At 45.7% G+C, this 21680-nt stretch overlaps 1 protein-coding gene across 2 annotated transcripts in view; it reads left to right on the top strand.

The window, feature by feature from the left end:
• The window catches only part of LOC135916200 (sterile alpha motif domain-containing protein 1-like), a 37605-nt gene that overhangs the window by 6448 nt on the left and 9477 nt on the right, over nucleotides 1-21680 (top strand). The window contains exons 1-8 of one of the 2 annotated variants that reach the window (XM_065449486.1): nucleotides 6767-7108; nucleotides 8411-8726; nucleotides 12815-12989; nucleotides 14614-14726; nucleotides 17411-17492; nucleotides 19316-19381; nucleotides 19739-19829; nucleotides 21158-21290. In XM_065449486.1, the coding sequence (XP_065305558.1) occupies nucleotides 7080-7108; nucleotides 8411-8726; nucleotides 12815-12989; nucleotides 14614-14726; nucleotides 17411-17492; nucleotides 19316-19381; nucleotides 19739-19829; nucleotides 21158-21290 (1005 nt within the window). In that variant the 5' untranslated portion in view covers nucleotides 6767-7079. Of the gene's footprint in view, nucleotides 1-6766; nucleotides 7109-8410; nucleotides 8727-12814; nucleotides 12990-14613; nucleotides 14727-17410; nucleotides 17493-19315; nucleotides 19382-19738; nucleotides 19830-21157; nucleotides 21291-21680 lie in introns of those variants that run through there. The other variant, XM_065449485.1, reaches the window with a different exon arrangement.

Genomic DNA, 21680 nt, shown 5'->3' with positions numbered 1-21680 from the left:
TTTAAGTCGTACATTGTTTGGCGAACCACTTCCCGCGCGAGAGATTTCGCCGCGTGGCCACAGAGACTGCCTCGACCGGCAGGCAGCTCGCCCGCAGGAATTGGAGTGGAACGCTCTAAAAGCGGGCAGCTTGAGAGTTTCTCCCGCGAGGCCACAAAGCCTCTGCAAGGCGAGACCGAAGAGTTGCGTGCGCGCATCGCAGTTCGCAACTTCAGCTACCCCGCACCAGCGAAGGCTGACAGCTGAACAAAATCGGGGAATGCTATATAAGGGGGAAAAAGTACGAGGGGAAAGTCAATTACCGGGAGAAGAAAAAAATAAACGGGCGACTATACTTAGTATACATGTACAGTATTTACAATAGCGAACAATTCGGCGCAATTTGCTGGGTTCATTTAGCCTTCCGTGCAGCTGCGACACATAAGGGGGAAAAGCATCGTCTCACTCCCGATCATCCACCACGGCTTGCGGGCACGTGTGAGATTCCGGGAATTATTTGCAGGGTCCCCCCCACTTTTGTTCACGGGCCAGCGTGGAGGCGTTTTGGAAGTGGGCATACGCGGCGCGAGCATACATGACAGGAGCCAGTTGGACGGGAAAGGCGATGCTAGAAATTCGTTTTCACCCCACCGCGTCGAATGTGCACAATGCCCTCTGGAGCTCCCTGGGCGTCGCCACTTTAGTTAGCCGCTTGACAGGTGTAATTACCCGTGACTCCCTTCATTGTGAGAAACTGCAAGGCTTCCCTTTCCGCTAAGGTGCCAGTCGAGAGGGACCGTAGATAGAACTGTAGGGAGGAGAAGATGCAGTTCCCATACAAAAGAGGGGCGGGGGGGGGGGGGGGGGGGGTGGAGGTGACTTGAGAAGGCAAGCAAACCCTACTACTATGCGACGGCCGCCACTTCTGAAAAATAAGCACCGTGCACACATACCCACTGCTCTTCTTCGCTCTTAGCTCCTTTCAGCAATAGCGTGTACCAGGTTACTATTGGGAGCTCGGACACGTGTACCGACCTCGCACACGTCAAAGGAATGTGGATATATATATATATATATATATATATATATATATATATATATATATATTATCATCAGCCTGGTTACGCCCACTGCAGGGCAAAGGCTTCTCCCATATTTCTCCAACTACCCCGGTCATATATATATATATATATATATATGTATATAGGACGCAGCTAGCGCTGCCGCGCCCTCGTGACGTCAGGCTTTGCATGTGACGTCACCCATCTAGGCTGAATGCGCCACCAATTTTCACCACATTCAGAGCGCCCACGCGGCGAGCCTGCCACCGCCACCAAGGCAGTCATCGTCGATGCTTTCTCGCTATTGGCCTCGAGCTCCACCACTGGAAAAGCTGGCGCCACCGTCGGCGTGACGTGCTAGGAGGGATCACGTGGACATAGCGGCCGCGTCGGCTGCTTCGGGAGCGCCGAAGCGAGCTGAAAACGAGTTTAAATTCCCTCGTACGCTGCGGTCCTCATTTAGTGGCGAAATTTTCTCGCTTCGAGTGTCTCCTTTACAACGCTTGAAAGCACTACAATAGGTAGTGGCTGCCTTTGAAGGCGCGCAACATGGTAGGCTACTGCTCGGTGCCGCAGGGCCGAACGCACGTAACGGAGGCCGGTGTCAGCCTTATTCACGCCTAGCCGCAGGACAAGAAGCTGCGTGAAGCTTGGCTCGCGAAACATAAAACCGGCAAACAGTCATCGGCTACAACTCGGGTATGCAGCAAGCACAGACGCGAGGAAGATTTATGCTACGGCGCCCGGTCTGCGGTGTTCTGAAAACGCGCACTGAGGCGCTCGCCCGAGTCCGCTGCCCGAGTAATGTCATGACGGTTTGGTCTATGATCGAACTTGTCGATGCTATAGATACTGGCAAGTTGAGTGGAGTGGAAAGGCAACGGTAAGAAGCACATTAAATAAAAATAATGGCATATGGTCATGTTTGTGTTATAAATTAATGCACTGGATTACAAAAAAAGGAGCAGCGGGAAATGGCACGCTTAGAACACCGATAAACATACAGTGCGAAGCAACTCGAGAAATAATATTGAAAGGTCAAAGAATTTAGAAGAAAAAAAAAGGTTGAATCGTCGCGACGGCACATCACAGTCCCCGTAGGTGTCGAAGTCTCTACAGTGAAGTTATTTTTTAACAACTCTGGTAGCACCCACGCAACAATGGTTGCTTGCATACTGTCAAATGCTCATATTCTGCGGCCTAAAGCTCTTGGCACGGTGCGAAAACGCGCGCGCGGAGAAAGCGAAACAGTGCGCGGACAAGCTTGCAGACGCGCAGTCGGTCGCTGCGAATGTACGCGATCGCTGCATTGAGGCTTCGTTCTATTACGATCCATTTAGTTATACAAACACTATAAGAACATATTTCACATAGCTTGCTCTCAGCGTTTACCTACCTTTCACGCAAGAAGCCGGTTCGTGAGACTCCATCGCGGCGACCGCGCGCAGTGGCGTTCACTGTACGTATTCGGTAAAGAGGTAGCGTCTGTAAACGATTGTGTGCTTTCAGTTTGCCCAAGATTGTTATTTAGACAGTAAAAAACTTCTATCGTTTCGAAAGTACTTACAGAAATGTCCGGGAGGGCTCGCGCGTGGTGTTTTCAGTGAGCGCTGCCAGCAAAACCTATGAGGAGCGCGCCACGTGATCCCTCATACTACGCCAGCGAGGCGCTTCCGCTAGATGGCGACTCCGTAACTCCTCGCCGCCAATACTTTGGTGCAAGGGAATGCCGCGGACATTAAATGCCATTGTGAATGCTTTCCAGTGAACTTTAAGGGCCTTTTGGCCCGCTTGAGTCTCCAGTCCTCAATTCCACTCCTCTGGGAGTGCCATTTTATTGTCACTGCATTTCGATCTCGAGGGTTGAGTGGGTTTGCAGTCGCACAAACATAACGTACTACATCTCACCATTGTTGTCTTTGCATTGCGGCAGCTTGGTGACTTTTTTTTTTTTTGAAGATGTACCAAAAAATGAAAGGGGATTGTTTGCAGACGCCATGCCCATTGCGGAAATTCAAGTCGATTCTCCGCCGAATGCTTCGGATCGCGAATTTTGTCTCGCAACGAGTGCTTTGCGCTGTGTGTCTGACAAGTCGGCTCCATCGTGAGCGCCACCCAATTACTGCGGACCCGAGGGCTAGCGCCCGGGAGCGTAATCCGATTTCGCGCGCACCGGCGTTCGAGCCTTAAAACGTCGCCCGAGCTTTCTCCGATGCCGGAAACGGCGCGACGACGGAAAACAGTTTCTGTGTAACCATGCACCGAAATACCTCGAATGTAGGTCGATACCTTTTTTTTCACCCAGTCCCCCCCCCCTTTTTTTTTTTTGCTTTTCTTAGTAGATATACTGTTTAACGTCGTAAATGCTACTTGTAACCGTGACTGATTAAATAATATGTTTACATGTGATTGCAAACTGTGTCACTTGATTGCAGTGTTCGTATTATAAGCCTCGATTACTCCCACAGCGAGTACAGATAGTAATATTCGCGGTGGGATTTGGTGTTTGCACTATACTGAGCCGGAAGTCGCGGAACTCGCAAGCGGTCGTGTACTGTGTATTGGATGTGGTTAAGTGTTGTGATCGGGCGTTGACCCCACGGAACATGTCGCCCACGGAGAACGCGTGGCCCGCGTCAGAGCCAATTGGACGCGGCCAAACTGGTTTGGCCCATACATTCCTTCAAACGAACTCGTGGTGCCTTCATCTCCCGTCGACGACCAGTGTGCCTTTGTCTTTTTCCATCCCATCTCGGGGCGACTCTATGTTACCCCTACACATGTACACTCCACAGTATCACCCTTTTGGTGAAGGTCCCTTATGGAAGGGCAAATATCTCAGCGTCTTTATGGGCTAACCACGTGCGCAACTCTTCGCCAACACAAGTGGGACGAAACACAGTGGCGCCTTATAATTTGAGCGCTTGTAAGATCCATTTTTTAGGTAGCACTGAAGCAATATGACCATATACACCATCTTTCTTTAACGTTTTTTTTTTCAATTTCAATATACGAAAGCCTGCTCCATTGATCACTGAAAACATGCAAAAAAAAAAAACGGCGCCGCAACATGTGTCAGCGGCGAAACGCTGATAAGGTGTACGTCGGCGTAAAAAAAATGGTAGGCGACCCTAATCTTTGGTTTGGGTGTCTTTTAGTGGCACTCGCACCCATGGCACGATATGCGGGCGAGGAGCGAGGGAGGACGAGGACGAAGCGCACCTCTCCGGTGATGACGTCAGAGGACGTAACGAGCGCACGCAGATCTTGCGAGCAAGCGTAGGGTCCCTAGAAATATAGACAGTATTTCTAGGGACCCTAGCAAGCGAGCGAGCAGGTTCGCGCCGGGAGAGAAGAGGGAGTGACGTCACATCCGCTTTGCTAGGCAGATGTTCAGTCTATGTCAACCAACTGTTTTCCATTAAGTAGCCGGTTAGATATACCGCCACCTTGTGTATGACATCATTAGCGACGTCATTACTACCACTTTCTACTTCCGGGTTCCCAGGAACTTCGCCAAAGTCGTGCACCCACGTGGCTGGTCTCTGAAGTCAACGATTCAGTGCTTTGTTGTGTGCTATCAAATTTACAATGAAATCCGTGAATTTTGTACTGTACTATTTTTTCTGTTTTTCTCTTTCTGATTTATTTTGAATTTCGTCTCTGGAGGTGAACCGGAAGTACCGCGCAAGAAACAAGAGTGTCGCTCGATGCTCGTGCGACTAAAAAAAAAGCGGTTTATTTCGCAGGACTTTAGGTCGATGTGTCAGGGGTATGAGAAAAGAACGAACCGGACGCATGGGGTCCTTCAACGCGCCCAAACTGCCACGTCCGTGCCCCGGAGACGAGGCCATTGTGCGCTTCCCTCTTTCCCGGTTCGTGCACATGTGACGTGCGTATTTTGACCAATGAAGCTCTTCTCGGAGGAAAAGCGCTGCGAACCTCCGGATTGGCCGAAGACGATTTCACGCATCACACACCGGATTGGGGGACACCTTCCCCCAATCCGGTGACCGCGGAACAAAGGAACGACTAGTTACGTACTCTTTGTGATCATAATCGGCAGCTTGAACTTGAAGCGAACTTTTCTCTTCATCGTTCCTTATCGCTTGTTTCAAAATGTAAATACAAGTGTGTCCTGAATGTCGGGCCAATAACTACATTACTCCACCATGCTGCGGACCATGCATGGTGACATCATCGGACTCCCGGTCGCTAAGTCCCTTCATGATAAGCGACCCTCGTAACTCGGCCATTGCGCAGTTTCGGGATGTTAAAGCCAACTATTTAACAGCAATACAACAAGAATAGTAAACATGTTTTTTAATCTCATTTCAATAGCTGAGGTGCCTCTATGCCCCCAACCTTTCCGCCGTGAAAGCTAGTTCGCCACGACAGCGTCCACGCGGCGGCGGAGTGAATCGCTGGTTCGCTCGACCGGCCGGGGGGCTTGTGGGGCTCTGCTTATGTGAATCCGACAAAGTCGAGTCGGCTTGGCGGGTCAAAATTCGTTCGCCTGTTCATTGAAACACTATAGCGGGTCGGGCCGTGGAGGCGTCGGGGCAGATTGAGTAAGCTCTACTGCGAGGGCTGAGTCGACTGGTCGGTCGTGTCGGCCCAACATCTGACTCGACCTGCTGGCGCGTCGAGTCAGAAACGAAGCTGCGTGTAGAATCGCTGAGCGTGCTTGCAACTTACTTATGGCATGAAAATAATGATGGTAACGGAGGTGCTCAATTTCTATAATAACCATATGAAGCCCAAGGAAAGGATTGGAGAAGTAGATTCTTTACATTATTGAATTGTATAATTATGAATGAGAGTTAAATTCACGATTAATCCTGCCCCACCTATCGTTGAAGGCGGTAATTAATATTTTAACGCTTGGCCTCGGGTACTAATCTTGTGTGCACTCTTTGGCGGCTACTTGTGTTCCTGACGTCACGTTATAAACTTCAGAACAACAGAGTGGCGGCCTAATTGGTACTGGCACGCAGGACAGAGGATACGAATACAAAGTGTTCTTGTCTCCTCTGACGTCATGCGTGCTCTTTTGCGCCATGCCTCGTTATCAGCTTGTCAATCACCAGAAGCAAAGTGGTATGATACGAGAGGTCTCTACTTCAATCACAATTGACATTGCCTCGCATCCCTAATAATACACGCCGCGCGGAGTGATTGCATCGCCATCTTTTGAAGGTTGCAGTTGCTCCCAACACGATATGATGGATGTTAACAAATATCGCCCAGTAAACACCGGCGATTCGCGACAGCCAAACAGTGGAGCGAAGACTCTGGCAAGGAGCCAAGCAAATATCGATGGACAACGAAGTCCGTACGGCGCCGATAGTGATTTTTGAACGCTCCCTCTTGCGGAGGTACTGCGCGTGGCAGCAAATTTTTGAACTTTGTACAGGAACGGTGAAGGAGATGCGTGGGGCTCTACTGGTTGCAACGACTGGTGTTCGAACGAGAGGAGGGAATACGGACGCATTTTCAAGGTTTAGGTGATGTACTGTGGATGACGCCGCTTCAGCGCTCATCGGTGCGGGCTCAAATCGTAAATCGAGCAAAAGCCTAAGCGGGGCATGCAGCAGGAGCAAGGGTCTTGATCAAATGGAAAAGCAACGATCGAACTGGACTGGTCCCGCCCTCTGTCGCAAGCCAATGAAGTCAACAAGGGCCTCAGTGATTCCGGCGCCCCCTATTTTACTTCAGCTTTGCTCTCGCGCGGCGCTGTTGTTCTTCCCGAAACTACCGTGATATCTCCAGCTGTTTCTCCCCTGACGTCGTTAATCCACCGCTTTCTCTCCTCCCTTTTTTCTCTCTCTTCTGATCTCCTCAGTCCGAGAGAAAGGAGAATGCGCTCCTTATTTTTTTGCTCCTCCTCCTCGCTCGTCTCTCGTACCGCAACAAACGGTGAGCCGGGAAGCGAGTAAAAAAGAAAGGGAGGAAGATCGCAGACGTTCGTGGTCTCATCTGAGCCAGGCGTGTGCTTGGAATACCGTTCAGATTTGGTTGCCGTGAGGCCGTCCCGCGATGCTCAAGGGAAAGCCACCAGCGCCGAGGTAAATTTCCGACATGCTTTGAACGGCGAAACTCGGCACGGTGCTTGCACCTAACCAGCACCGTCGCCACCCTTTCGCGCTAGCTGCCGTTAAAAGTGGATTTTCTTTTTTTTATATAGATCTCCTACTGGCGATCTCTCCGCGAGCAAACGCGGACTTATGGAGACGTTCGTGGCGATGTCATCGCTGGTTGGTCGCTGGCCGACGAGACACTTTCGAGTCCGCGATCGGTTCTGGTTGTTTCGCATGGACGGTGCCAGCGTAGAGCAGTCTAGTTTCTCGCCACGCTCTATAAATGGCCTTGGTCGAGTCCCGCACTCCTAGCTATTTTTTTGTTTCATTCGCCTGTCGCTGTATGTCGGAGTTTACTCGCGCTCTTCGCCTCGCCGCAAGTGATCGCAACGTGCGAAGCTGTTGTATATCTCTCGGGGTCAGCTGCGCCGCCCCTTGGTTTAGAGGCTTGTTTCTCGCGTTTGTGTTTCTTCCCGCGTACGTAAACAAATCGAACGCCCGAGCTAACCGGAGTCTGCGCACTGTAGCTCGACGCTGTGCGGGAACGAGGTCACGGATATTTATTTGCTTTGCTTGCTTTCCCATTGGTTGCGTACGGCCAAGTCAGCTGTTCCGCGGCCCTCGCGTGTTCAAAGTGCAGTTTGCTGACAACACTGGTGCACTTACGTGCTGACTGCACATTTTACCACGCCTTCGCTTTCGTATAGTTACAATTGATAAATAGGTCGTCTCGAAGAAAATGTTTTCGTGCATTGCATTTGCCGCGTGAGTTAATTTTCATCAGGGCATACGCGTTCAGTTGTGCATAGGCGCCAGCACTGGGACGCGATGGTGCGGGCGAGGAGGTGAAGGTGGGGGAGGGAGTTTTTTTTTGCACAACCGTAACAGTTTATGCATCCGCTTTGTGTGTATTTTGCAATATCTACGACACTTGGCATAATTTGAGAAAAATGCTGCAAAAGAAATTTAATTATTGAATCACCTGTTTGATTGATTAGTGAGCCACTAACCAACGGACTGTTTTGAGGTGAATACATTTCGATAGGGGCGAAATCCAAAAACACTTGTGTACTTAAATTTAGGTGCACAATTATTCGAGAGTCCCTGACTATGGCGCGCCTCATAATCAGATCGTGGTTTTGGTACCTAATGCTTCAGGACTAAGTTTTTAATTATTGTTGTTTTGAGACTATTGAAATCACGGGGGCTGGCTTGGCGCAGAAAATAAAGTCCAGACTGTATTGGCCTGAAAAGCCACTACACTCTGCCTGCCTGAATCACTCTTTACAGAGGGCCAATGATCTACTGCTGCGTTCCTTTTTGCCGATCATCCAAAAACAAAAAACAGCCTGGCGTGATCTTCCACGAGTTCCCGTCTGACCCCGTGACTCGACAAAGGTGGCTGAAAGCAGTGGCTAGAGAAAACGTCTGTCCCAAAGGGGCTTCGGCCACTAGCGTCGTATGCTGCCTGCACTTCACGGCAGAGGACTATGCCGATGGGCCTGTAGTCTGCCACAACCTGAAGCCAGGAGCTGTGCCGTCCGTCTTTCCTGGAAGACCACCATGTGACCCTCCTCCTGTACAGCGAGCTGCTAGTGGACGTGTGGTCTGCTTCAGCTTTCTACTCTTGACTTTCGTTTTTCCTTTTTTTTTTCTTTGCTTGTTTGATTAGCGGCGTCATTTAAGAGACATTTTGCTTCTCTTTGCTCTTGAAACAGCTTGCGAGCAATGTCTTCCTACTGATTACATGCATGGCCGGCTGCTGTAGATTAGTGCTGATGCATTTGAGAATGTCATAATTCGGCAATAGCTTGTATGAACCTATTGAGGAATCGGTGTCGTAAGGTACTTGCACAGTCCAGGTTGAACCAAACTTGATCACGACAGAGTCATCATGTCCCATGACTTGCTATCAGAAGTTAGGCTTGCACATTTTACATGTGTATTGCAAACCAGCTATATTTTCTTGGATGAAAAACTATTATCTTCCGCCCTGTGTATGCATCCGTCATGGCTGCTAGAAAGGCACTGTTTTGCCTGTCTTAGCGTAATGTTTGGTTCTAGTTGTCATTCATGTGTATTGTGAAAACCTGCTCAACATACACCTTTTATAAGCTATAGCAATCTTGTTACTTCATTTCATACATCAATTTCTGTGTGACTTGAGAAGATGGTACATCCAATCAATTCAGTGGCTTCCTTACATGCAAAGTGGGTAGCTATGGCCACATGTCGTGTACAGAATCTTTCAAATATGCCTTTCTTCTTACATTTGAGCACTGAGAATGTCATTAAGGCGATTTATACGACTTGGGAATGGAAGTGCTGCGCCATGTTGTGCCAAACAGTCAAGGTGTGCCATCCTGCACCAAAACACTAATTTCGAACGAAGTTGCCAAATTTAGCAGATGTGCTTGTTCAGTGGCAACCACACAGCCATAGACGTGTCGGCTAGCACTTAGCCCTGCAGTCCAAGCCTGAGCAATTCGTTTCAGCGTCAGTGTCCTTGGAGTGTGGGTGTGTTTGATGGCATAATTGTAAGTAGGCCACAATAAAAGGAAAACTGTTTTGTGCTGTACAGTGAATTATGAATGTTTTATGAAGGTACTACACGTTATCGTATATGCGGGCAGACTAGCTGAAGATGATTTGAACTGGCACTCATTTCATGGGGCAGTAGGGAATGAAAGCCACGCTGAATGAATAAGGTTGTACAGTCTGCTCAGCGTATAGCTCATCAGTTTCGTTATATAGTTTAGCATTTGATTTTGCAACATGTTCGTACTGCATCGATTGATGGGCGAATGCCTTGCGTGATGTTCTAAATCTATTTCACACATGCACCACGTCCGGTTACCAGGATGATAGTGCGGCACGCCGACAAACGACCTGCTTGCTTTCATGAAACTTCTTGGTCACAAGTATACAATGGCATCCGCAATCAAGTTTGCACGCACAAGGTACACTAGTTTCTGCCAGGTCACACCAAACACAATCAGGCTCTTGTTGCTGCTGAACACAAGCCAAGGATGTAAAGTTTCATATTTAGTCAACCTTAGCAGCCAAATTATGATCGTAATGAAACGTTTGGTCAAAACACAAACCCTCAAAAATGCGTTCGCCCGAATAATCGAGCTTATTCAAAATATTGGTCACCGAAGCATACTGGAAAGCCGGTGAACATTTTTATCCCTTTACTGTTTTCGAAAATATCTTTGAGCTTTTTCTTGGCAAGCGATGTGAAATGTTGGCAAACATGCAATGACCAGTATGTCACTTCGCATTTATTCTGCAGTATTCTGCTATCTTGACTGAAGGTCGCCAAGAATTAATCATTACCCGAGAGCACTACGCAAACAGCATTCACTGCACCCTGGTGGGTGTTGCTCATGATGGCCACTGTGAATATTTCTTGTTCATTGTGCACGAATAGTCTATTTAGCCAAATTTGTAAATTTGCCCAATCGTGGAGATGTAAGTGAAAACGTGGATGACGTTGACAGATGACCGATAACAGCATTTAAAACAACCTAGAATTCATGAAAACCTTTTGCCTAGAAAGGGGCCTCCTGAAATAAACAAATTTTAAAAAAGACACGCTGTGACCATGACAGTGCTTCTGCATGCCAAAGATTGCATCAATCTTTACGCAAACCTCATCAAATAAGGGTACTAGGACTAAGTGGCCGTGTTTTTTTTTGGTCACATTAGCAGTTTTTCGTGCGCCTCTTTGGTTCCTATTGAATGAGAAGTTGCGAAATCTAATAACAGTTCACTTTTCTTATAACGGTTCAGAAAGCGAACTGTTATAACACCGTGGCCCAAGTTTGTACATTCATAATATCATAGAGTTTGATACAGTGATTACTAGAGGGAACTCTGGTGCTAGTCTCTATGAGAGCTGCAGGGGGGACGGTTCAGCCAGCATGGAAATTATGGGGAGCACGTCGATTTGCCTAAACTTCATCCTTCTGGCTTCAAACGGCTTCATTACTGTATAAACTGGTCATTTTGAACAAAGTATTGTGTAATAAATCATTAAATAGACATTATCGAAATTGTTCAATGGCAGGATTCAAACACAGGACTTCTAGCACAGAAGCCCGATATTGAAACCATTACGTGAAGGATGCATGTATCGACAAGCGACATAAAATGCCCTTGTGCTATTTATCGCGGGCAAGCCGTCCCTTAAGGCGCTTGGCACATTTTGATTTGGCCATTTCGACAAGCTGAATTGTTGCAATTAGTAGCGATTACGCATGATCGCAGCATTTTCTGCACTTCTAAAAGTATATGTTGCTCTGAAATTCACAACGCCTCAGTCCACAAGCATGAAGATGAGACAAATCCAAGTACTTCCCATCATTCCCATTGTGGCTGAACGACTGCAGTGCCAGAGTTCTCTCTAGTAATTATTGTATGAAACTCTATGGTAATATACACAGTGCACTGATGACAACGCTTACATCTGAGATTACTTACATTACTGGTGCGAGGACACGTTGTCATGCGGACTTAAAAATAATTTGCAGTCTTTTCTTTTTTGTCAGAAAAAGGGACCACACAAGACCTAGGTTGCTATATACGCTGCTATCGGTCATTTCTCGGTGTATTCTACAACCTTTGCATTGGCACCTTATTTAATAAGTAAGGTAATAAATTTTAGTTCATTAAAATTAAATATTAGTTGTTTGCTGACAATGAAAAAACATGACTGGCATAAAACAAGCCTGTCGCATAGAGTGGGCGCTGTTGACAGAAAGAGCCCTAGGTTATTTTTATTCTTGGCCACAGTTGGCACAACTGGTATGTAATTTAATGTTGGTTTCTGAGAAATATGTGTGGGCTTCCTTTAGCTTCATGCTACAGTTGGGTGGATGACAATTTTTCACTGTTATAAATTTTGCTGGCCTTACGGCCTTCCGCAGAACTGACCTGCCACAACCTAATAGTGTTCTGCTAAGCCAAATAAGGAAGCTGTTTTCTTCGTATGCCTGTATTTCTTTCACATTGACATTTGCCAAGCTGCTCCAATATGCGTATTTACTGCTCAAGAACTTACAATTCATGCTCTAGTGCTCCAAACCTGCTCCGGAGTGCCGAATTTGCTACTCCCAGAGCGGCTATAAAATTTTCTTGACTGCTTCCATCCCCGATTACTTTTGCCTTCCTGTGTGTGGCATTCAGTGATGTGCATCAAATGTCTCAACATTTTTTAAGTGGCTTGACACAGTTGCTGCAAGCTGTACTTGAGGAAGGAATAGAAAAATATGTGCATTTAGCCAATGCAAAAATAACACATACATTACTGTTTCGATGCTCGTATGGGTCCCTTGACCGCAATACCTTGACCTTTGCACAGGCAAAGTGGTGCAATGTTTCTTTGATGTTCAAGCTCAATTCATATGCCAAGAATGTATCACGAGGGAGAAATCTGCCTTGAGGCAAGTTAATCCGAAATGGATTGGATTGTTGGAATGTTGCATGGACTCTTCTATGGTCCACAGCTGGAATGTGAATTTTTATTTGTGGAGAGAGAAAGAATGATGCTTGTTCTGAAGGAAGAAGTGTTGCCAAAAGTCATTGATCAGGGACACAGCGTGTGCTGCAGTCCTGGTGGCCATGTCACAAAGTCTTGCCTGACTAATCTAATGTTGTACTGTGGTGTTTATTGGCCATATGCAACGACAGAGGATCAAGAAGACGCATGGGCCGGACTTCCTGGAGAACCTGGACAGTCCGACGATGGATGTGACCGAGTTCTTCGAGGAGGACGAGCCGCACTGCTTCGTCTGTTACCTCTCTGTGCCGCCAACCAGCAACGACTACAAGACACTGCTCATCTGTCGAGACTGCAACACTAAGGGTTAGTGGTGAAACTGCTGGGGGGGGGAGGCGGCACCCTTGTTGGCTCCAAGTGACTGTGATACCAAACTGGTGGTCGCAGAAATTTTGGTGCTTCATTTTATTTAATGATAACTCTGTTGAGGTTGTGCATGGTTGGCTTAACTAAGTGTAGATCCACATGAGACTATGAAGCACAAACTGTAGCATTTTTTTTATTTACATGAACGTACACACCTTATAATAAGTCCAGTTTTCATAAGTTTAGTCTTCATATTTAGCAATATAAATGTGACAGCATAAATGTGCTGCCCCACAACAGCACGAAACTATGTGGGAGACTGCTTACACCTGTTGCTGTGACCTTCGACAGTCTCTGCTGCTAACATGCTATGGCTAGCACAACATTTTATGGTTGTGGTCTCTGTATGTATCATACTCACGGAATGAAACATGTCAACTTAGGGCTGATGTGCAAACTTTCATTTCCATCATCTCCAGTTTGTCTGTCATTGGCATAGATTTGGCTTGTACACTAAGATTAGAGTTCACATCATCTTTAGTGACCAGATTCATTGCAGCATTACGTCACCCTCTTGAGAAATTGCACATATGGGATATTCTTTTCAAAGTTTTTGTTGCATTTCATTCCACAAATACAGTACACAACAGGTGGCAACACCAATGGCCCTAAAGACTTTTAGGTTTCTAAGTCACTAGGTATACTGGGGCACCTAGATATGCGATTACGATGGTGAAATGTTCAGTACCCAATATTGCAAACCTCCATATATGTGCAATATATGCCATTGTGTGTGGCCACCAGTAATTGTGATTAATTAAAACAAATCACCTTTTATAATTGATTAGGATTAGCCAAAGGTTTTGAATGCGAACTGTGAAGAAGTATAAGTTTAGGTGAGAAATGCAATGATGTGTGTCGGTAGAGTACGGCACACATTGGCTGCAATGCTAGAGACAATGACCACTCTTCGTCAGTAGCGGTATATTAGTCAACCTTTGAGATGACAGATGGTGCACATTTAGAGGTGCACTAAATGTTCATGCCTGTGTGCTTCTCTTGAAGCACAATTTCTAGTTTGTGCCACACTGCATCCTTGTTTCCACCGGTTTCGTGCCGTGCAAAAAAGTTCGACATTATTCTTTTTCTGGACAACTTTATAAATACTTTTGCTTTTTCTGGATATGCAATTCTTTAGCTGTATTATTAAACTTGTGTAAAAGCAGCAGTATGCGAATTCTGTTTCGGGGTGTCAATGCTCTGCCCAACCAAACGGAGGCTCACAAGATGCTCCATTGTACGCACACAATGCACAATGAGGATCTTGCACCGTCTCAATCTTTGGCAAAACTGCAGTGGCAAAGGCAGAAGGAATACAGCTCCTACTCGTGGCGGTTATTGGGTCGTGTTGACCTTTGTGTGTGCGCTTGCTGTTATCTGTACAAAAACAACTCAACATCAGTACTGCTCTGCAGCAGTTTTCTTTTGGTTGCCCTTGAAAGAAGCCATTGCTGTTAGACATCCTCGTTTGCTATCAAGCGTGCAATAGTAATGCCCGGTGAGAACAGGGGTTCGGCGCGACTGACCCGCCGCGGCATGTGCTTTCGTCCGTCTCTACATGCAGCTCATCCTTCCTGCCTCAACTACTCTGCGGAACTAGCTGCTGCGGCCCGGCTCGCTACATGGCAGTGCGTCGACTGCAAGACGTGCTCAGGGTGCAGCGCGACTGCTGACAATGTGAGTAACTCCTGGGAAACTAACAACCATAGCTGTGTATGGTTTGGCACTGATGTCACTAGAGAGAAACCTAGACCTACAGTCGTTCAACCATGGTGACAGTTGTGAACAGGAAAATTCAGCATTGAATGCAACGCATAGCATAACACTGCGAAGTAATCAACAAACAGGTTCTTTAGAAAACGTAGAAAATGTAACCTTGCAGTTGGAATGATATTTCGTCCCAAGACAAAAATGAATTTTTCTTTGACTGTGCACATTTCTTAATTCTTTTTGCAGTGTCCTCATTATCAACGTTCATCCACTTTGTGTGGGCTTATACAGAAATAATTCGTCATTGGGAATTACAAATAGTCAATTAATTTTTCTACACTTTGGTATGACTGCTTTGAGAACTGCATTTTGTAGCTCTGTTAATTGCTTTATGTGGTTCATCTGTGCTGCATGCTGACCTTGCTATGTTTCTAGAGCCTTCGAGTATCTTGCATTCACAACTGACTCATTCTATCAGATAATTTCCTACACTTGGCTCTTGACGCTGCCAAGTATACATGTCATTACTTATGGATGACATTTGGCAGGGGCAGTCACTGCAGCTGGTCACGTTTGATATTCTAAACAATCCCTTCTGTGCTATGTAATTGCCTGAAATGTCGAATGGTAGCATGTAGAAGCAGAATGATTGTAATCATTGCTATACAGTGGCAAATTAGCTTCACAAGGCTTAATGTGGAAACCCACAGTGACCATAGTGCCTGACGAATTGCATTCCCTCTCATATAGCTTGACGAATTGAATTCCCTCTCACTATAAGACTTCTTTATCGCATTTCTGTTGTTGCACGAGAATGTGCTCGTGATAACAGATCAAGCACGATTTCAAAACGTAGTAATACTTTCCTGACAGCTGGGCCTGTCATGTACCAGTTCGCGGGCATCCTAAAAGATGGTGGTAGCATGTTCTAGAATTTATCTTGTCACAGTGACCGCATCAGGAAGATTTGAAGTCACGTATAAAAGCGACCATCCAAGTGCACTTGCTGCTATCCCCGCCGCAGAGTTGTATCTTAGTTTAGAGGGTGCACATTTTCCCGGCTGCTTGCCTGCCTGCCTGCTTTTGCCCATCAACACACGTCCGTGACAGTCGGAAACCAGAACGACTCGGTTCAGATGAATCTCTGTACTGCCCCATCATTCCCATCTTGGCAAGCCTGCTGTACTAGCAACACATGCAAGCGCTAGTTCCAGATCTTTCTCTTGCATCCCTAGTGCAAAACGCTATGCCCGTGTTAGCACTTCAAGATTAACAAGGGCCACTCGTCCTTTTTTGATAGTAAAGGTGTCAGTGCAGTAACTGACGTAATGGAAAGCATGAGGGAGATGCCTTTGCTTCTTCACATCAATACAAAATCTGATGTAGCTGCAGTCGGGAAGAAAAAGACAACTTTCGTTATTGTATTTCTGGGTTCTAATGTTAAGGCAGGCCAAACAACTGCAGAGGACATACTTTATTTGCTCCTTTCTTATCAGGAGCTTATCGCAGGCTTCCTGCCAGATTTTCATTGACACTTGGTTTTGAGAAGATAATACAAACTACTAGAGTGAGTGTGATATAGCATTACTGTATGGTAACTGTAACTGCAATGTAGGCTAGTTAAAGGGCAATACTATAGCAAAATTTCATTAGGCTTATAAATGAGTAATATATATTCAAGCAGTTTTGACAAAGCTGCAGGGCTGGTAATTGTATAATTTTTTATTAGAAGCTTTTAAACAATACCTAAGAAGGCGACATGTGCGCCTTGTTGCGACCACATATGGCGCAAGTCGGAATGAAAATAGATGTCGTGCTTCTGAGGCGGTAATGATAACAGCCTCTGAGGTTTTCCAGTGTGCTGCAGGCACTGCATTATCTCCGAGATCTTGCAGAGAAATCGCGCATTCTAGGTCATGCTTCACTTCTGATTAGCGGTAATGGCAGCTTTGCCCTTTTTTTCCCCCTATTTTCGGTATAAAAAACAGCTATTTCTTGCGAACTTTTTGTGATGCACCTGCTCATATATCAGATGTTAAATTTTGCGCGGAAGCTATGTAAACTAGCGAAAACTTGGCTTTTTAAGAGTTCCAAAATTTCACTTCCATCAAAAATTGCTTTTAAGCTCCATTGAATACTTTCTGTATCTCATTAGGGTATGAGGCAAAGGAAGTGAACAAGAGACAGTAAAATTTCAACTCATTTTCTTCCTTAGCTGCATACTGCATATACTGTCACCAAACCTGGATCACCTTGCAAAATTTCGCACCACTAAATAGGCAATTTGTAAGTAATTTGTCTATGTGGTATTTCTGAAATTGTCATACTCTATGTAGTACTTGAATTGCATTAATTCAGCATCAGTTACTTTGACCTTTTTGGCCAGACCATGTTTGGAAGTCTTGAAAGGCATGAATTCTCTTTTGTAGAAAGTGGCTTGCTAGCCGCACGTGCTAGATAGTGGATCATTGAGCTAGAGCAGACCACTGGCTCTTGATCGGCAAACATCACCTATTATAGTGTGCCAAAAGCAACGACTGTGCTCGGGTTGCCACAGAAATTGCAGCCAGAGTGGTAGCACTCGTGTATCATGCAAGTATTCACGCAGAGCCAGGCAAGCCCTGTTGGTGTCTACTCTCTCTGTCTTCCAGGACGAACTCATCATTTGTGATGGCTGTGATCGAGGTTACCACATGGTGTGCCACAGGCCGAAGCTGACGCACAGGCCACAACGTAAGTGATCCACATCTACATTCTCCTTGATGTTATGTATATGCTTCGTTTCGCACATAGCCGGCAATGCTGTGGAAGCTACACCATACACATGTCACTGCATATATTTGCCCACGCATCAGGCAACATTGATGCCTTAAGGTAGCACATGTGGGTTTATTGACCAGTTGCTGTCACCCAAATAGATCACATACTCATGACACCTGCGGCAGAAAGGATGTTCCACATCCACCGCCAAGGTTTGTGAGTGGTGGCGCTGGCTAACACTCACAGGGTTAGTATTACGTAGTAGTAAAACATAAATACCCCAGAAATTGGATGGGGGAACGGCGCCGTGGTAGCTCAACAGGTGGAGCATCGCACGTGCAATGCGAAGACATGGATCGTTCCCCACCTTCGACAAGTTGTTTTTTCATGCATTTTCATTTCCATTAGTTTAGCATTTCTTTAATTCAGTCAGTAAGTACAATTAATTTCCCCTATGTTGTCCTTGGTGTCATTGTTTGTTGGCTTCTTATGATGGGCATGTGCAGAGCCATGTTTTTTTAATGAAGATCGTAAGCATAAAACTGTGTTGAATTTTCTGATGTTCAAAATTAAATTCGATCTTTCCATTTTTTTTTATTTGATTCCAAATTCGTTTCGAAGTTTATTATATTCGGTATTCTTACAGCACTAATCAGTAGTTTACAATGTCCCAAGCAGGAGTGCAGGTAGCGCACAAGAGGCCTAGGCAATCACATAGAGGGACATGGCGGCAATATTGTCCAGCCTTCTGGAGTGGGCACAGGTTTGCATCATGGTGTCTGACCCCTCTTTCTTTTCTTCTGGTGTTTCCCATTCATTATATAAAGCAGGGTGACAGAAAAGGCACAAAAGGACAGCTTGAAAAACCCTCAGCATCCTAAAAATATATCAAGGCAGGGTAAAGAAATTAAAATAATGTGTGGCAATAAAGTTCAACACACACATGCACACACACACATGCACACACACACATGCACACACACACAAGAAGGCGCCGTAGACACATGCACTTGGGAATGCTTCAACTTCTGTGGAGTTGCTGCAATAATCCCCTATGGAGCGCCTGTAGAGTCAGGAAAAACTTTATTGGAAACAAATAAAATAAGGTGCGATGGTTGGGGCCCCTATTCCAGGGTCCCACTGGCACGAGCTGCCCGCTGGGCATAATCCAGAAGCGCAAATTGGCTCTCCCGGCCCTCGTCTGCAAGCCACGTTTCCCACTGCCTATTCCTCATGAGTGGATGTTGGTGGCTGTAGAGATTTTCTTGGAGCTCTCCTTAACTCATACATAGAACTCGCAGCTGATGATGGGAGACAGCTAATGTGGCACAATCTCATGAGCATTGCTGAAGTTAGGGGTGCAAAATTTTTTGCGTTCTTCTAATGTGTACTTATTATGAAATTGGAACTGCCTTCCCGCTAACATAGTTTTCATTGCAGGTTACTGTTTGTTCCGACAACATTTGCTCCTGTCTTATTCCTTGATTTTTTTCTGTTGGAATTGATTGTACCATAAAATTCTCAGTTTATGTTCTTAAACATTTTTTTTCTTTCCTTTCTTATGCTACCTGCCTGTTCTAGTTCTTAAAAAATTTAATATGCCTTTGATAGCAGATTTTCTGATGCTGTTGTTCAAGTATCTGTAACCCCCTTCTTTCTACAATCTTTTGCACTAATTGGTATATGAAATAAATAAATGAGAACACATTTTTTATTCCTTCATTTGTTTTACGTTCTTAAAATTGCCCATTCTGCAGTTTTCAATCTGTTTAAATTTTAAAATAAACTAATTGCAGGCAAGTGGCTGTGCAAGGCGTGCTGTGATGTCACGAAGAAGACTGCTGGTGTCAAGATCAAAACTGGTAAGCAGCAGCAAACATTTAGGCTGTCCTTTTGTGTAGTGCCTTCTGTAATTCATATCACCCTCTTAAGGTATTGTTAGCTTGCTTGCTTATTTAAAATTTTGTTGCAGGCCTCGTATAAGGCATTGGGTAAGGGGGGCATCACAGAACGACTAGAAGAGTATATGCAATCGGTATATAACGAAACATTATATACATACATTATTAATAGACAGTATAACATAGTAGACACAACATTTGATGCTAACATTAGAGCATTGCACAAAGACAAAAGATACAGTTCTTTCAGCAAACACTCTACAAAAATAGCCACTGCAATGTCATAGAACAAATGTTTAACTCTTCTCTGTGGTCCAGAAGTGGACAACTCAGTCGGGCTCCCGACACCATGCGACTCCCCCGTGCCAGACGAAGAGCTCAAGGGCTTCGATGGAGAGCACACTGACCTGTAAGTTTTTGAAGTATTTTTGTGGATTCCTATGGGTTTGATGGCTGGACTGTTTTACTGTAGAGATTACTTTTGTGCATTCCTGGGTTTAGGTTGCATGAAGCTTTCTTTGTGGTATTTGATGGGTCTGGATGCTTCGGGCAGTGGTGATTGGACGGAAGAGAGGTGAGTGTGGATGGTCTGGAAGGGGACGGCACTGAGGGAAGGAAAGTGCGAGGTGTGTTAGTAGCATGGTGCCTGATTGGTTGACGCAATCAATGCTGCCTCAGGGTGAAGGGAGGACCCTGCACTGCAACGATTGGTCATCACAAGCGATGACATCGTCAGGCCATGCCGGTGGAGCAAATGGGAAAGTTTCGCTGACACCGATTTCCACAGTGCATGGAATTGCACAGCTTTTTCTAAAGTACAAAAGTTAAATTGTCAGGTTTAACATCCTGGAACTCCACAATGGCTTATAAGGGACACTGTAACGCTGTAATTGAGGGCTTCGGAATAATTTTGACCACCTGGGGTTTTTCAGTGTGCACCTAAATTTATGTACCCCACGAATGTTTTTGCATTTTGCCTCCATTTGAGTGCGACTGCTGCGGCCAGAAAAAGAATTTGCGACCATGTTTACAGCAGCACAACGCCATAGCCACTGCGACAAGTCTTATAACTGTGCAGCCACAAAAGCTGGTGAACCACAGACACGCACACTTTATGATAATAAGGTTGAAAGACTTGCTGCTGTTGCTTCCTTTATATTAATAACAATGATATGTTCTGTTTACATAATTATAACCATGCCTTGTGAGGCAAAGTGAAGATTGTGGGACAAGCAGACCGCTGCTGTTTCACTGATGTTTTAACTGAAAGCATTGGAGGTTTTGCAGCCAGCTGGAGAAATGTGGAGCAGTGATCAATATGCTTGCATGGACAGTGGACTATTGATATATTTTGTGTTTAATAGCATGCTCACTTCTGGAAGAAAAATTAGGAGGAGCATTAGTAATGACTTTAATTAGAGCACTAACATTGATCGGCTGTTGTGAGAAAACCTACATGAAAGTTTGACATCTTGTGCAGTTAGGTTGTCAAATGAATGACCACGTCATCATGTAACCATGATTTTGCATGAAGCTTCAGTGCATAATTTTTGAGCATATCTCTGCCAGTGACTTGCAACCACCGAGACTATGTATGACAGTTCTACACTTGTCAGTGAAACGAATGTTTGACAACCATCCCATGTTTTCAAGTCAGTGATGTGACCAATTAGATGCTGTTGACAAGGTTGTGTCGCTGCTGAGCATGTCACTGAACATACTTTCATTTCTTCCCAGGTCGGCATACTACATAGCCCTGGACAAATACCCAGATGTGGTTCCTGATGCCAAGGACTGGTCTGTCGAAGAAGTCGAGAAGTTCTTTGTGCACATTGGCTTCCCAGAACAAGCAGTTGCATTCAGGGACCAGGTGAGAGGCTTGGGTAGTAAATACATGGGAGAACCGTGACTTCTGAGTAGGGCATGTTCATGAAAGGAGCAGGCCAAACACTGTGGCTCCCAAAGGGGCCACTTCTTCAGACAAAAGTCCCCATTAGCAGTCGCCTGGCACTGGTGGTTCTCAAAGGCGGTTCGCATGCTCTTCAGGCTGTGTTGAGATATTTGTAGGGTCCGCAAAAGCATGACGATTACTACAGCCTGCTCTTTTTATGGCCAAATGACGAAGGTAACGTGCAGAAGTATATAAGCCAGGTGCATTGTGGAGATGGGTTTGCATAAGGATCACCCTATGAGCGATGTTCAGAAACGGGCACGACGCTCCTTCGCTCCACAATGCACAAAGGTGTTACGGCAAGGTTCG

Source organism: Dermacentor albipictus, chromosome 9 (assembly GCF_038994185.2).
Source record: "Dermacentor albipictus isolate Rhodes 1998 colony chromosome 9, USDA_Dalb.pri_finalv2, whole genome shotgun sequence".
NCBI lineage: Eukaryota > Metazoa > Arthropoda > Arachnida > Ixodida > Ixodidae > Dermacentor > Dermacentor albipictus.
Note: the sequence above shows the minus strand (reverse complement) of the source record. Positions and strands in the feature narration are given on the sequence as shown.